This window comes from Doryrhamphus excisus, linkage group LG6 (genome assembly GCF_037039965.1).
Source record: "Doryrhamphus excisus strain RoL-2023G ecotype Guam linkage group LG6, RoL_Dexc_Guam_v1.1, whole genome shotgun sequence".
NCBI classification, from domain to species: Eukaryota; Metazoa; Chordata; class Actinopteri; order Syngnathiformes; family Syngnathidae; genus Doryrhamphus; species Doryrhamphus excisus.
In genome coordinates, this window is record NC_136362.1 from 18,740,673 (window position 1) to 18,756,836 (window position 16,164).

At 40.6% G+C, this 16,164-nt stretch overlaps 1 protein-coding gene across 1 annotated transcript in view; it reads left to right on the forward strand.

The window, feature by feature from the left end:
• The window catches only part of LOC131125658 (ephrin type-A receptor 4-like), a 32,294-nt gene extending 23,987 nt beyond the window's left edge, over positions 1-8,307 (forward strand). Inside the window, exons 8-19 of the mRNA XM_058067402.2 lie at positions 770-894; positions 1,010-1,169; positions 1,247-1,358; positions 2,203-2,261; positions 2,390-2,503; positions 2,573-2,758; positions 2,836-2,897; positions 2,974-3,183; positions 3,526-3,702; positions 5,689-5,876; positions 5,958-6,137; positions 7,353-8,307. Of these exons, the coding sequence (XP_057923385.2) occupies positions 770-894; positions 1,010-1,169; positions 1,247-1,358; positions 2,203-2,261; positions 2,390-2,503; positions 2,573-2,758; positions 2,836-2,897; positions 2,974-3,183; positions 3,526-3,702; positions 5,689-5,876; positions 5,958-6,137; positions 7,353-7,470 (1,691 nt within the window). The 3' untranslated portion in view covers positions 7,471-8,307. The remainder of the gene's footprint in view (positions 1-769; positions 895-1,009; positions 1,170-1,246; positions 1,359-2,202; positions 2,262-2,389; positions 2,504-2,572; positions 2,759-2,835; positions 2,898-2,973; positions 3,184-3,525; positions 3,703-5,688; positions 5,877-5,957; positions 6,138-7,352) is intronic.
• The last annotated feature ends 7,857 nt before the right edge of the window (positions 8,308-16,164 follow it).

Consider the following 16,164-nt stretch of genomic DNA (forward strand, 5'->3'; position numbering starts at 1 on the left):
GAGATAAATCAAACCTGCAATAAAAACCTGTTGTTTAGGTGATGAAGTCAAGCGGTTCTGTGTCTCATTGAATATCAAAGTAACATTACTGACACCTACTGGCCAGTGTAGAATACTACATATCATTCACTGCGGCTTTGAATGCATCTTCTGAATGCCTTATATCTGCATTTAACCAGTTTTAAGCTAAAAAGCAAAAAATGCATATAATTCACTTATATGCATATGTAAATATGCAGATTTTTTTGACAAATCAACCACGAAACATCATTATTTATTAATCATTATATTTTTGAGAAATATAGGGTGAAGCCAAAAAATTGGAATTGCAATGTGGCAATAAGTTACAGTATAATTAGTTAATATTCCAATGTAAAGGACAAACCTCTTTCTGAATGTTCTGAAGTCCGGTTTCAATGCCAATGTTGTAGTTGACGTAATGTCCTTTTTAATTGAGACAAAATCAGCAGCGCTCCTGCTGGTTGCAAACTGTCCTTCAAGACATGATTAATCAAAAATCAATACCACACAATTGATTGAATTCTTAATGAATTACTCAGTTATTATCTCTCCTACTCACAATTATTGGCCATACTAATAGCCATTAGGTATTGTTACTTGAATAATGTGATACATTACCATTGTCATAATGTGTCATGTATAGGTCTTCATTCTCGTTTTCCTTTTTGATTGTGTGAGAGAATCAATGATTCCAATTGAAGTCCATTTTGAAAACTCCAGTGAGTCCTAATGTCTTCCTCTGTCTTAGCTCCCTCTCCAGTGTCGTCCATCCAAGTCACTGACGTCACCAGGCATACTTTGTCATTGTCATGGCAACAACCCGATCAACCCAACGGGGTCATCCTGGAATATGAGGTCAAGTTCTATGAGAAGGTGAGCAGTTGGCAGGTTAATGCAGTCCAGCTAGTTGTCTGGAATGCCAATATTTTCATCAGATGGATTTGTTGTCAGGCATTCAAAAGCGGGTCCTTTTGTCCAATCCAATCAGGATCAGAAGGAGAGGTCCTACCGCATAATGAGGACCTTCTCTCGGAGTGTGGATGTCACGGGCCTCAACCCACTTACTGTGTATGTGTTTCATGTGCGAGCTCGCACCGCTGCCGGATATGGGGAGTTCAGCACCCCCTTTGAATTTTCCACCAACTCAGGTACAACATTCATTTTTGGTGAATCGCCTACAAGGTTTTAGTAAGGAATATGAAATGGTGTGTTTCTACCTGTTCAGATCCCTTCCCTTTGATTGGAGAAGGAGTCAACTCTGCCTTCCTGCTGCTGTCTGTGAGCGGGGTTGGAATTTTGTTGCTCATATCGGCAGCCATCTTCATTATTAGTCGCAGGTATACATGCAAACACACAAGCACGCATATGCATGTGCATGATTGATTTTTATCTGTGAAACCAATCCAACAAGGAAGCTGATCAAGGATTTTTGTATGTTTTCTCAGTGGATAAAAAAAAAAAATAAATATAAAAATGTCAAAAAAATGCACAATAATTACATTAAATTTGCTGTTAATTCATATCATGGTGGAGGTCTGTTCTCAATTTAGTGTCATATTATTGCCACATTTTTAAACAGCTGCTCTGCAGATGTGTCTAATAAAGTGACCATTGGGATTTATACATAATGAATAATGCATATGATCAATCCATCACTATCACTCTGAGACATCCTGCTATTGTGTGGTGAAATAAGGTGTGTGTGTGTGTGTGTGTGTGTGTGTTACCTGCAGCTCTTTTAAAGGGGATTAGAGTGGAGACAGTGATAATCCCTTTGTCCCTGATTTGTCATCACTGTCCCTCCTATTTCTGTGCCCCCCCCACACACACACACTGGCACACAAAGCTGAAGCAGGTGCCCACAGATGCACATTCATATACACACCTGTTCCTGTTCAGCCACAAAGAGTTTTTTCTTTTTTTTACTGTTTCTTTGTTTAGTGGAAAATGCCTTTTATCTCCCACTACTTGAGGCCTGCCCCTGCCTTCCCACTACCCCTTACTTCTCCTCCCCTTCCACTTCCCAGAACGCTTTCATGTGCTCACGCCCCGCGTCCGTGCTGCTCTCTCTTCTCATTGTCATCACTTTGTAGAAGAACTGTGTAAAAGTGTCAACACAAACATGCACAAATGACAATATTTGTTTTTTTGTTTGTGTGCTAAATGTAACTAATTTATCAGGAGGAGCAAGTACAGTAAAACCAAGCAAGACTCGGAGGAAGAAAAGCATCTTAATCCAGGTACACACACACACAACAGATGGATGTTCTCCACCACACCTGCACACTTCACACTATTCTCCCAACAAAGACATTTATATAACGTATGCAACCGTTACACAATTTGCATGTATCATCCTCCTCGGTAGGAGTGAAGATCTATGTGGACCCGTTCACCTACGAGGACCCAGATCAGGCCATCCATGAGTTTGCCAAGGAGATTGACGTCAGCTGTATTCACATCGAGAGAGTTATCGGCATGGGTTAGCACATACGCATAAACCTACACACAAATGCTTACTTGGCGCTGACGTTTGCCGTTTGCTGTGTAGGAGAATTCGGGGAGGTGTGCAGCGGGCGGTTACGTGTGCAAGGAAAGCGAGAAGTGTACGTGGCTATCAAGAGTCTGAAGGCAGGATACTCGGATAAACAGAGGCGTGATTTCCTGTCTGAGGCGTCCATCATGGGACAATTTGACCACCCCAACATCATCAGGCTGGAGGGTGTTGTCACCAGATGTGAGTTGCTGCAAATTGCGTCAACAATGTAGGACCATAATGACTTCTAATGACTATTTTGTGTGGGTTTCTTTTAGGTAAACCACTAATGATTATTACAGAATACATGGAAAATGGATCCTTGGATGCTTTTCTTCGGGTACATTAATTCCCTTTATGTCGACATTTTTCATTGGCAAAGTCGAAGCATCATCATTTATCCTGTCACCGTTTAGAAACACGACGGCCAATTCACGGTGATCCAGCTGGTCGGCATGCTGCGTGGCATCGCCTCAGGCATGAAGTACCTGTCAGACATGAGCTACGTTCACAGAGACCTCGCAGCACGAAACATCCTGGTCAACAGCAACCTGGTGTGTAAGGTGTCTGACTTTGGTCTCAGTCGGGTTCTGGAGGACGACCCTGACGCTGCATACACAACCAGGGTAAGACTGGGTTTGACCAAATGACCAACTAAATGACTGATTAACTGATAATCTAACTAATGACTGGTGAGTTAACTACGTATATAAACTTCTTACTCACTGTCTGACTAACTGACAGTATAATAAGTTGAATAACTGCCTGACCAATTAACTAATTGAGTAACTGACTGACTAACTAGAAATCTAACTGACAGATGCGCTCCCTCACTAATTGATTAATTAATTGACTGAATTAATTGACTTCAAACAAACCAACTAACCAACCAGCCGACATGAGTCAAAGATATATTGCAGTGCATGTACAGTACACTGAATAACACTGCATCTGTATCATTGATCCAGGAGGCCATTGGGACTTACCTCTCTCCTGGAGGAAAGATCCCCATCAGGTGGACTGCTCCAGAGGCCATCGCCTACAGGAAGTTCACCACGGCCAGTGATGTGTGGAGTTACGGCATCGTGATGTGGGAGGTCATTTCTTACGGCGAGAGACCCTACTGGGACATGAACAACCAGGATGTGAGTATTTTTAGCTCCTTTAACCTTCAAGATTTCTCACGAGCAGAAGAAGCAGCAAAATCTATGCTCCACAACAACATCATAGTAATACATAAGGCCACAATATGTCAGAACTGGTGTGGTATGTATTGGTGTACCGCCATAGGGCAGTTTTAGAGTGCTCTGTACCTTTAAGCACATGAATGGACTCTGGCTGCACCTTGTGTATAAGATACAGTGTTTGCTGAGATCTTTTTCTTTTGCATGTTTGTCCCACTTATACGTTTCCGATCTTATTTAAGTCATTTTTTGATTGAAAACCGGTACAGCAGTAACTGTACCTAAGCCTGGCTGTTTTGATGTAGATATCATGGCGTTGCGGATCACAATGCATGCCACAGAGATTCACATCTCTACTTACTATAGATAAATACTGATTTCTATCTGTGATCAAATGTGATTAATTATGAGTTAACTGTGGACAAAAAATGTGATTAATCACGATTAAATATTTGAATCGATTGACAGCCCCAGTATATACTATAATTTCTTCAAGGTTGGAAGTTCTGTTAGTGGCTTCATTCAGATATATAAATTAAGGATCGACCGATACATCGGCCGGTCGATATATCGGGCCGATATTTGCGTTTTTTTCCTTGTATCGGTATCGGCCGATACACGCGTGGGTTCGCCGATGTATTTTTCCACCGCATGATTTACAGTCAGGCATCCGCTGGGGCAGCTTTGTGTTGCCCTGGCGGCAGAGGACCCCGCCCCCACTGTTGAATCACATCAAGAGCGCGTTTTCACAAGTAATAGAGTTAGCTTGCTTTTAACACTTTACCAAGCCCATCACAAATATCGGCCCAAGCAAAATCGGCCATCGGCTGAGGGTGATGGAAAAAAATCGGTATCGTCATCGGCCCCAAAAAAAACATATCGGTCGATCCCTAATATAAATACATCAATACATAATACCGATTCTCAATAGTATTTCAACTTGGGACAGGAAGGCGTGCCTGGGAATTAACTTTTTCTTTTAGAGATTCTTGTTAGATTGACAGTGTAATAGTTTCCTAGCCAAAGTACTAATAGAACAAACTCAGAACTCACAGGCCGTTTGCTCAGACAAATCCAGATTTATGTGCAACTGGTTTGTGTTCAAACGTTTATTCCTACAGAGACCAATTATGTGAACTTCAATGAAGCCCCTTGATGTTGAAGAATACATGAAACAGGCACCATGTCTGTGATATTTTAGGAGTGGACAAACAAAGCATAAAGAGTGTGTGTTTAACCTCTGGTCCTTCACAGAGATTTTGCTGCATTTGCCTTCAAATCAAGGCCAACACACATTGACGTGGTGCAGGCACGGTGCTGTAATATACTTTTACGCACTATGAGATTATATACAAGGTGATTGAGCTGATGAAAGCACTTCTGAGGGAGCTCTAAAACGTTCAAAAAAATCCTTTGTGAAGCTCATTTTTTGAAAGCACAATTTCTATATATGGTAACAACTCCATAGCTAATGTGTTGCTTATTGATATGCAAACCGGATGGACAATGCTTTTGTTCACCATTCAGGTCTGTGCTGAAACTACTGAAAGTACTGCCTAGTGATGTCGTAATTTCACTTTTACTTTACTTGCTATTGATGCTTTTATGTTGGTAAAAGCAAGCACTGCCAGGGATTATGAGGTAATATTTCTCGTACTGGCATGAGTGTTCAATAATCGAGACAGTGTATGATACCAAAGGCAAAATTTGGGTGGAAAATTTTGGTTGAAAACCGAATCATATGAAAATTGAGGAATTTGACTGCGTAATGGTTGTCGGACTTATGTCTTATGACTTATGTTATGTCGTATCTATACAAATGACAGCAAAACAGTCCAAACACGACAATACCATGAACATGACTGATGTTCTTTGTTTCTGCAGTTAGCATTCATTCAGTCAATGTTTGATTTCCAGTCAATAAATGTGTCCATTCTCCACCTGTAGGTGATAAAAGCCATAGAGGAAGGCTACCGCCTGCCTGCTCCCATGGACTGTCCTGTGGTCCTGCACCAACTTATGTTGGACTGCTGGGAGCGAGAGCGAGCCGAGAGACCCACGTTCAGCCAGATCTTGAACATGCTGGACAAACTTATTCGCAACCCCGGGACTCTGCGTAGGACCGGAGGGGAAAGGTAAACACATTTGTGGAAATAACACATAATGTCGTAATACATTCCCACACTTGACACCTCCACTGTGACTAATACCCACAGACCCACCATATTGGAGTCAGGAGTGGGTCCGGAGGTGTGTGTTTCGGTCCTACCAGAGATGTGCATGGCCAAGTGGTCGCTGTGTGAGTGGTTGCAGTCCATCGGTTTGGAGATGTATACAGAGATCCTGGTGGCAGCAGGATACTCCAGTCTTGACAGCCTATTGGCACTCACACACCAGTAAGTGCACCTTCAGGACATCTTTTAGTTCATAGAATTTCCTCAAATAATGGCTGGGTATGCATTTTGGACACCACTAGTTTAAGCGGATAGTGCACTTGGAGATTAATTGGGGTGTGGCGCTTTTATAACTGGAGACACAATATGAAGAAATATAATACCTAGATATAGCAAAAATATCCATTCACTCATTCAATCCCAGCCATTTTACAAAATTCAACCCCTTCACTACCGGCCATTTTAGATGATTTTGACAGATTTTTCGAGGCACAGAATATTGTGTTCTCTGGCTATGTTAACATACAACCTAAAAGATTAGACTCTTCTTTTTCATCAGGAAAAAACGTTTGTTTCTACCTTTTTTTTGTTTTTTTAGTAATCAGCAGTACAACATAGGTGAGTTTCAAAAGGGAGAAACCAGTTTTTAGTGAGAAGATAACAAGCACAACTTTCACTTTGACACAATTTTTTTGCTTTCTTGACAGCTCGGATATCTAAACAACAACATAAACAATAAAAAGGGTTGCTATACATCTCAATTGCAATTTATTTACAAATATAACACTATTAAACTACTACAATTTGGAACCAAAGCGTGTGCACATGTGTGTGTGCGTGTGCATGCAATGTAATGTCCTTACAATACATAACCTTCTGCATGCTACACTCCTCCACGCTCTTTCACTTCCTCCTTGCTGGCCAGCATGTTTTTACATGCAAAAGGTGCATGCCGAGCTCTTATTAAATGCACTTCTGCCACCTTGTGCCCGTTTTTTAGCGTGCACTTGCATTATCACCTCTTTTTTTATTCCACAAAAAAAAGATGTGTAATTACGTCTTTGGCTTTGGGCGTTCAGGTTTTTAAAAATATATAAGTTTGTCTTTGGTGTTGAATGAGTTGGACACGACCCTACAGACCCAGCAGATGGTGCTGTATTGTTTCATTCTTTAATATTTAATACAGAGTAACAATTAAGTCACAGACTGAAACAGTTGCTAAAATTGCGAGGGTTCTAATAATGTTAAAAACTTTATTTAGAAGATTGTGAACACATTTTCTGTGTTCAATCCTACTCCATGGAAATTCACTTTTAAGGGTCGGGTCTGGGACCAATAAACTGTGATAAACGAGGGATTAGTGTATCAACGACCTACGTTATTGGTGCCCCACTAATGTTTTTCCTCATGATTTGTGCTTTGGCTTTTATTTCACAGGGAAATGGACAGACTGGGAATCCTCACACCATCCCACCAGGACATACTCCTTGCCAGTGTGCAGCAAGAAATGTTGTCTCAAATGCAGCACATGCAACACACAATGGTTCCCGTCTGAGTGACAGGATGGATACACACCTGTGTGCAAAACAATTCCATTTACCTCATCCATGCACTTTAGGGAGACATTCACCAGTGGACCAGTACAAGGAGCGTAATGAAAGTATGCCAGAAGAAGAGAGAAAGCAGCACTTTTTTGTCAACTTCCATCCTGTGGAGTTTTCTAAGAACATGATGTGGTCGTGGCCACTGATTGCTACTGAGACTGAAGCCACATCCTCTTATTCACTTCTCTTTTGCATTATTTTATTATCTGTTTGTGAAGGCTGACATGAAAGCAGAACGACTTCCAGTTTTATTTTTTTTGCTGCTTTGGGCTTGACTTGAAGAAAATGTGTGTGTGTTATTGTATGTGTGTGTTAGTGTTACTCATGCTGTGGGAACATAAATGTGCAGAAGAAGTGATTAGGCTAAGACTGCAGGAAATTCAAGTGTGCGTGTGTGTGCGTGCGTGCGTGTGTGTGCAGTGTGTGCAGTGTAAACTCACACATAATGGACTCCCCCGTGTCTAAATGTCACACGTTTGTTTGAACTTTCTGATTATGCAAAGTGAAAGTGGGAGGAGTCAGGGCGAATATCTCTCCAGTTACATACTAACAGACTGAATGTTTTTGCTTTTGTTTCTATAACTCTGTTGGTTTAACCTTTTTTTCATTAGACATGTTCATTAGAATCAAGTCAGTCTTGTCTCTCATTAGCTACATGAAATATTTTGTTTATTTATGGTCTTTTTTTATGTAGTTTCTATATTGTAAATTAGAAGCCAAGTGAAGAAGAATTGTATTGACTGCCATATTGCATTGCAATAAATGCCAAAATCCATTCTTGTACAGTATATGACTTTTCATATTAATTGCATAGAATCTGTATTCAAATCATCAAGGTGTCAGAATAGTCACAACAGTGCATGCCATGCTGCCATGCCTCCAAAACAAAAAAGCACCTATTTGTCCCCCTGATTTAAGATGTATAATATCAGTATAAAATTAAATTAAAAAGATTTGGATGGTTGTTTGCAGTGAAATGGAGTTGTCACAACAGTGCATGATATGCTGCCTCCAAAATGAAAAATAACTCATCAACATTACTTGAGATATGCAGCATCAGTAGCAAATTATGATAGATTTGGTTGAGGCTTGTTAGCAGGGAAACATGATGGAATCGTCATGACAGTGCATGACATGCTGCCATGCCTCCAAAAAAGAACCCATCCTTCCCACTGAATTGAGATGTATATCAGTATAAAATTCAAATGAAACAATTTGGATGGTTGTTTGCAGTGAAACCTTGGAGTTGTCACAACAGTACATGATACGCTGCCTCCAAAATAAAAAAGAACTCATCCTCAACGTGACTTGAGATATGCAGCATCAGTCGCAAATTACAATAGATTTGGTTGAGGGTTGTTAGCAGGGAAACATGATGGAATCGTCATGACAATGCATGACATGCTGCCTTGCCTCCAAAACAAAATATGACATATTCCCCTGCATCGAGATGCATAATATCAGTCTAAAATTCAGTTTAACTGATTTGGATGGCTGTTTGCAGTGAAACAGGTTGCAATTGTCACGACAGTGCATGACATGCTGCCATGCCTCCAAAAAAGGACCTATCCATCCCACTGAATTGAGATGTATAATATCATCAGTGCATAATACGCTGCCTCCGAAATGAAAAATAATTCATCTTCAACGTGACTTAAGATATGTAGCATCAGTAGCAAATTAGGATAGATTTGGTTGAGGGTTGTTAGCAGGGAAACATGACGGAATCGTCACGACAGTGCATGACATGCTGCCATGCCTCCAAAACAAAAAAATAATAATTTGGACCAAAACCTAAAATGGGATAAACTAAGTCACTTATTTGTACTAAATTATTTTATTTACAAGTGCACAGGGAAAAACATAAAGTATTTTGCATTCATACATTTATGATACAAGTCTACAAAAATACATCAAATTAAGTCTTAAGTGCTCATCTTTGGTAGAAGCAACCATTATTTATGAAAGCGCAGCACGGTAAGAAAAACAATCAACATTAAAGCTACGCTTGGTGTTGTGTGTGAATGAGAGGACAGGCAGAAAAAAGCGAGGATAGAAAGAGGAAGAGAAAGAAATATCTTGCAATCAAAAGGAGAAGAAAACGCAGTGGGTTGTCTCCATGTGGCATCACGTTTTTGCCCGATAAATTGGGCTGAGTTCACTGCGCAAACTTGTCCTATCAGCACACATCTGTCCTCTAATATGATGCCATGCACATATTCTTACGCACACACACACACACACACACACACACACACAGGGGAGTTGATTGGAGGATACTTTTGATACATAAAGGAAGGGATGATAGAATCTTGAGTCTGGCAAATATGCCAATGTTTCTCCAGCCTAATGAGACTTGGCTGCACAAACACACATGCACACACACACACACACACATACACACATGCCTCCCCCATGACTCACTCCCAATGACTCCAGAAACAAAATGCTGATGGTGGTTAATGAGGCAGATGCCGCCTAAATAAGAGACAGAGAAAGAGAGAAGAAGGAGTTCGTTTGGCTCCAGGCAGGGAAACTGACTGCTCCTCTCCAATAATGAGATCGTCATGTGGTCACATGACCAAAGGCCACCTTTTGTGATGATGCATCACATACTGTGCTCGACTCTTTAATGCACATTAACAGATGCACGGTGGGTTTTGCAAAAATAAATCATATTGCTTTTTTTTTTCTATCAGCATATTTCCTCAAATAGTGGCCTCCGTTCTGATAGACGCCGTGTCTTGATTAATTGCCTTAGAAAACTGAGCCGCTCCCAAAATACAAGAAAAGGTGGAAGCTGTTTGGACAAATTAGTTATCTCATTAAGGTGATCTTGAAAAAAAAAGATCCATGCAGAGTGTTTAAAATGATACTATGATATGGCACGTTAACTTGTGTCTGTGTACACTTTATAGTTTTGTGTGCCTCCATTTTTATACTCTGGGGGGGGCTACTCATATATAATATATATTATTTTATTTCATATTATTCAATTTTTTTCTTATTTTTATTGATTATACATTATTTTTTTGTATGCTATTATTCACTAAGTATATTTATTTTATATTATATAGAGTAAGCATGATGAATTTGTTATTATTTTTACTTAAGCTAGCAGATAAAAATACATGATTCTAAAAAAAAATATGCAACTGGACTATGTGTGTTGCACACGTTCAATGCGTAACCTGCAACAAGGTTAGATGCTTCTTCACGTACTGGTTGCTGTGCAGCGTTTATTTCAATGGAAGAGATGCACGGCAAGTTCTTAGAAAATCCACTTCTGCCAAACTGAGGTTGTTTTTCTCGGCTTAAAACTGCTGTCTTCTATCGTAGAGTTGTATCATCACCTCTTCGTGCAAAAAAACGACAACTAAATACATCTGGGAGCATGTGGTCGGGTTGAAAAATCGTATAAATACGTCTTTGGTAGCGAATGAGTTATCAAAAACCTTTAAGAGGCCTGGTGCTCTATTAAAAAAATAGAGAGGTAATATAGTAATTCTGTTTTGTGATCTCTTGTTTTCCCTTAATTTGAAGTCTACATTTGCATTCACTGTGACAAATCGTGCCTGCATGTGTTTCGAATTGTGATAAAAGGAATCGATCAATTGGATAATCGTGCAGGCCCCGAAGCCACATTGACCGCTGCAAGAATGAGCAGTAGTAATGTTAACCCCAAAAGACACTCTTGTGGTCTTGAGGAGGGACGATCAAATTGAATCTTTCTGTCTCCATGTCTCAGTGGGAGGCCATTGTGGGTTTTTGTCCCCAGATTAAGACTCGTATGGATCCGGCTAATCCTGCCTGCTCTTCCATGTGGGAGTGGCAGCGGGGCGTCTTTGCTGCACAGCCAGCCGTAACTTAATGGCTGTGAGATTGAGTTTTGTACACGGGCGCGCTCACACAGCCGCAGACACACAAGCGCAAAGTCGAGATTTGTTTCAGGATTAAAAGCATCACCCTCAAAGACGGACATAATGCCGCAGGCATTCCCACGGCAGCCCCGACAAGGCTGTGTGTGTATTCCTCCAAACTAGCAGCATCAGAAGATACACACAAACACACACAGCCAGATGCACACAGTCTATGTTGCAAAGCAGCTGTCCGAGACGACAGGCCATGTCGCTCTCATTATGCTGGCCAGTCGCACAAGTCCTGGCTCGCTCTCCCCTGCTGCTGCTGCTGTGGACAGGTAGCATCTGACACGCATTAGCCTAGTAGTAATGACTTCTTCTGCTGCAGTCATTATCACACACACTTGGAGAAAAACAACCCCGGGGTGCCAGTTTTTGCAGCAAAATGCATTTTAAAGCTGATGGTCTTGACATTTCGGCCTAGAAAATCATGCAAAACGCAAAAACAAAGCTGAGAGTTTAGTTTGTTATTTTAGTATTTCAGCCCTCAGAAGCCTTGTTTAATAGATCTTAAAATCCCGTCCACAGAGCATGAGTCATGTGAAGATATCACTGAGAAGAAATTTCAACAAGATGGGTTGTGGCTACCAGCCCTTCCACATCACATGGATTGTTTACCCATGATCCCAAAAGGAATACCACTGCGATTAACATTAATCCTACAAGTCCGTGAGCAAACACTGCAGATGGCAGCTTGGAATCTCCAGCACTGATAGCAGGTGTTTCCCCGCAAGTTTTTTTTTTGTGCTGACATTGTGTCCATTCGGGCTAAAGGTTTGAATCGCTCCTACAAGGGTCAAAGACATTTTCATAGCCGGATTGAGCCTCAATCAGATATGTCTTTTAAATCATGCTATTGACAATTGTTTGGATTAGAGGTCAAACAATGTCATGAGAATGTCATGAGTGCTTAGTACTCTTTCTATCAAGGCACTCATTGAAAAGTCACATCAGTGCATGGTATGCTGTGATATCTTTCAAACAAAAAATGACTTATCCAAAATCTGAACTGTGAGTTGTCAATGTCACTAGAAAATCAATATAGGCTTGACTGACAGCCAAGTGTGTTGAACTAGCAACAAGAATGTATTGTATGCTGCGTTGCCGGTTGAGGATAATTTTTTATATGATGCATTTGGATTTTCACGCAATGCATTAAAATCTAAAAAAGTGTAAATCATCATATGAAAAGATTTGGCTGAGTGAGGGTAAAATGTGTAGAAATAGTCTTACTAGTGCATGACATGCCGCTGTGCCTCCAGGACCTGTTTTTAATACAATGCAATTCAATGTATTGCAAAGATCATGAGAGTGTATTACAGTATGATGCTTTGGAATATTCACAACAGTGCATTGTTGCTATCCCGCCACAATGAAAAAAATAGGGGCTACCCATAACTTAAATTGACATATAAAGAGTAAATAGAAATATACACAAATTTAACAGTAAGTAGTAATAACAGGGCATAGCATGCTGCAATGTCTACAAATTGAAAAGGACCTATCTTTAAGATTTGAGATTTGAGAAATACAACCTGACTAGAAAAGTGGGAAATATTTGTTTATGGGTTGCTTGCAGTGGAAGGGGTTCAATAGTACCAACAGGGCATGGCATGCTGCAAAAACAAAAAAAGGACATATCTTTAACCTGAACAGAGAAAATCAGGATAGGCTTGGTTGAGAGTTGGTTGCAGTATGACACATGGAATAAACACGTGGAATAGACTAGAATAGAATCAACCAAGGTGCTCATCCAGCACAAGAGACAGACAATAGTGAAATGCAAACATTCTCACACATAAAACATGTAAGAGACACAATAAAACCAGAAGCGCAGTAGCAGTACACATAATAAAACACAGAGGTAGAGCAGTTCAGGTGATGCATGTGGATTGTCAATTTTATTAAGGACGGCAATGGCATTTGGTATAAAATATTTTATAAATCATAATAGCGCCTCCCAGACTGCATAAGCTCAAACTGGCAGGAGCGAGGATGGAGGAGGCGGGCCGTGGGTGGAATTAATTAAAACAGACCCTTTTGGAAAATCCAAGGAAATACAGCTGAAATAGGTGCAGATTCTGGAAGATCTAGAAAGCTTTCTGTACGAGTTATGGTAGCTAGAGTCCACAACTCAATACAAAGGGACAAAAATGAGCATAATAGGTCCCCTTTAACATACATATGAATTATACAACCTGACTAGAAAAATAGGATATATTTGTTTATGGACGCTTACAGTGGAAGATGTTGTCTAATGACAACCTCTCAAATATGTAAATAATGGCACTCTTGTTTGAATGTCACTGTTTGAAAGTGGAAGGCAGTGGAATAGTCATAACAAATGGACTGAACTAAACCCTTAGTTAGAATAACATGGCTGCTGTTGCTACAGTATCTGGCATCTGTTCCTAGTTGCCTATAATGTATGCAACTTTAATCAACATAAATTCTGTTGACTAAATGTGAAGTGCTGTCAAGGTGTCCTTGATGCGAAAATGCTAACAAACTGGATGGTTTGGTAAATGCTGGAGCATGGAGATTTAAAATGCATTTAAATGACAACAATGTTCAATGAAAGTAACCCAGTATTCTTCTAGTCAATTAAGCTGCATGGGGAAAATGTGCAAACACAACATTGACACATTATCACCTCATGAGCTTGTCATTTGCGAACAAAGCATCTGGCCTGTTTACACATCCGGACGGGCAGCTAGCAACATTAGCATGAATTTGGAAACACAAATCCAATATTTACTCTCATTCCACCTCTATTTCGACCTCCACCCACTTCTACCTGCATAAATCCAACGCTCTGCTTGTCCGCTTAAAAGTCTGCTGATTGTATAGCGACAGGAAAAATGGTGGTATAAAATGTGCAGAATAATAGAAATTGCTTATGTTGAGTTCTGTATAAAAAAAAAACCCAAAAAGGCTGGATAAATTAGTGAGAATAATGCTTTGTTCCTCGCGAGGTGACAGGTCACCAAGGCGTGGAGGTCTTTTGGAGGGAGGTCGTGGCTGTGAAAACGAGATGATGCACGATGCCCCGCAGAGCTCCAAAGCTGAGCAGCATAAAGGATCAGCCACCCCCGTGGAGGAAATCAATGATCTAATTCTTTGTGTTTCTACCCAAAGCTTGTGGCCACTGGTGAGAGCTGGACTGTAAACTGTGTCTTCGCGCAATTATTAGGGCTGTCAAATGATTACAACTTCCAATCAGAATAACCACAGCTTTCAAATTAATTCATCACATTCAGTTGTCTGAAATATGCACTTTTTTACTGTACTTTATGAACAGAAAAACATTTTGTTGCAAAGATGGACAGCGGGACAAAGGTGGAGATATTCAAAGCGTCTTATGCGTACATTGAACGATGCATCCTCACTCTTTTCAAATGAATTAATAAATGATCCGTTTTTTATGCTTGAACATGGTGTAATAGTAGTTAATAAAAATGCATATTTAAGCAAATTATACATTTTAAATTATACAAATTATACATTATCGATGCCCTTCCACACAGTTTTCTTCTTTGCCTCTGTTCTGGTTTCCATGCCCTTATTTTGGTAACCACTTCCTTTGTTGTTCCCTTCCGTTTTCCTGGCTCCTGCTTTTTTCACGCACCTGCTTCTAATTTCATTATCCCTATTTAGTTCAGGTGCGTGCTCTTTCTGTTGTGGCTTCATTACGAATTGTCTTTGGTTTGGTATTTGCTGTCTGTTATCCTGCTGCTGCCATTACTTCATTAAAAAAACAACCTTTTATCTGCACTTTTGGTCCTGCTCTCTGCATCCTGCAAAACTCGCAAGCCCGGACGTGACAGCAGTGGCATTATATGTTAAAGGGGACCTATTATTTAAATTTAGGTCCCCTACTATTTAAATTTTTCTGACCTATAAATGTAGTTAGCATGTTGTATTCTCACATTTGGAAGTGAACCCTGAAAGAGGTTTGGCATGGCTCAAAAAGCTCGGTTTTAGAGGGAGTTGCAAAACTGTTCTTTTGTGATGTCACAGAGGAGCGGATTTCCTTATACGGGCTCTCAGGCCTCCCCCAAGTTCTGCTTGTCCATTTATGAAACAAGCTCAGGCAGAAGTTATTGGAGTTGGTGATTCCCAGCAAGAGGAAAATATTTTCATCTGTCAACGGCATTTCACACGGGACTGTTTTTGTGTACATGAATGTGAAATATCTGCCAAACTGTTATCCGCCAACAGCGTGCTCTCACCGGGAAAGGAGCATTAATTTTTGACACACTGGGCATGAACCGCAGTGCTCACTGTCTGGAATGCGGTAGTCCGGCAAAAAACCTGTAATGACCATATTTCCACAACCAATGTTGTCTCAAGGTTAGTAAAGGCTGCACTCTCACATCCGGCTTCTGAGCTCCACTCTGACAAAGAGTGTCCGACAATGAGTGCCCCCTCCTCGGTCGCAGCATCTTCGCATCACGATTCTCCTGTCCGTGTCCGTGTGTGACAATGAAGCCGTGGTCAAAACCTGCCGTACTTGCAAGTGTGTGCTGTCTACTTGCAAAAATGTGGGCAAAATTTTGAGATCCACAGAATGATGAAGTGCATTTCTTCATGCCTGCAATCAACAATAAAACAATTTAGATTAAGAATTATTTTCAGTCTTTTTTGCATGTAATTTTGCATGACGCTAATCCGACAACAGTGCATGGTATGCTACATTGACTCGATAGCGCCTTTGCTGGTTGC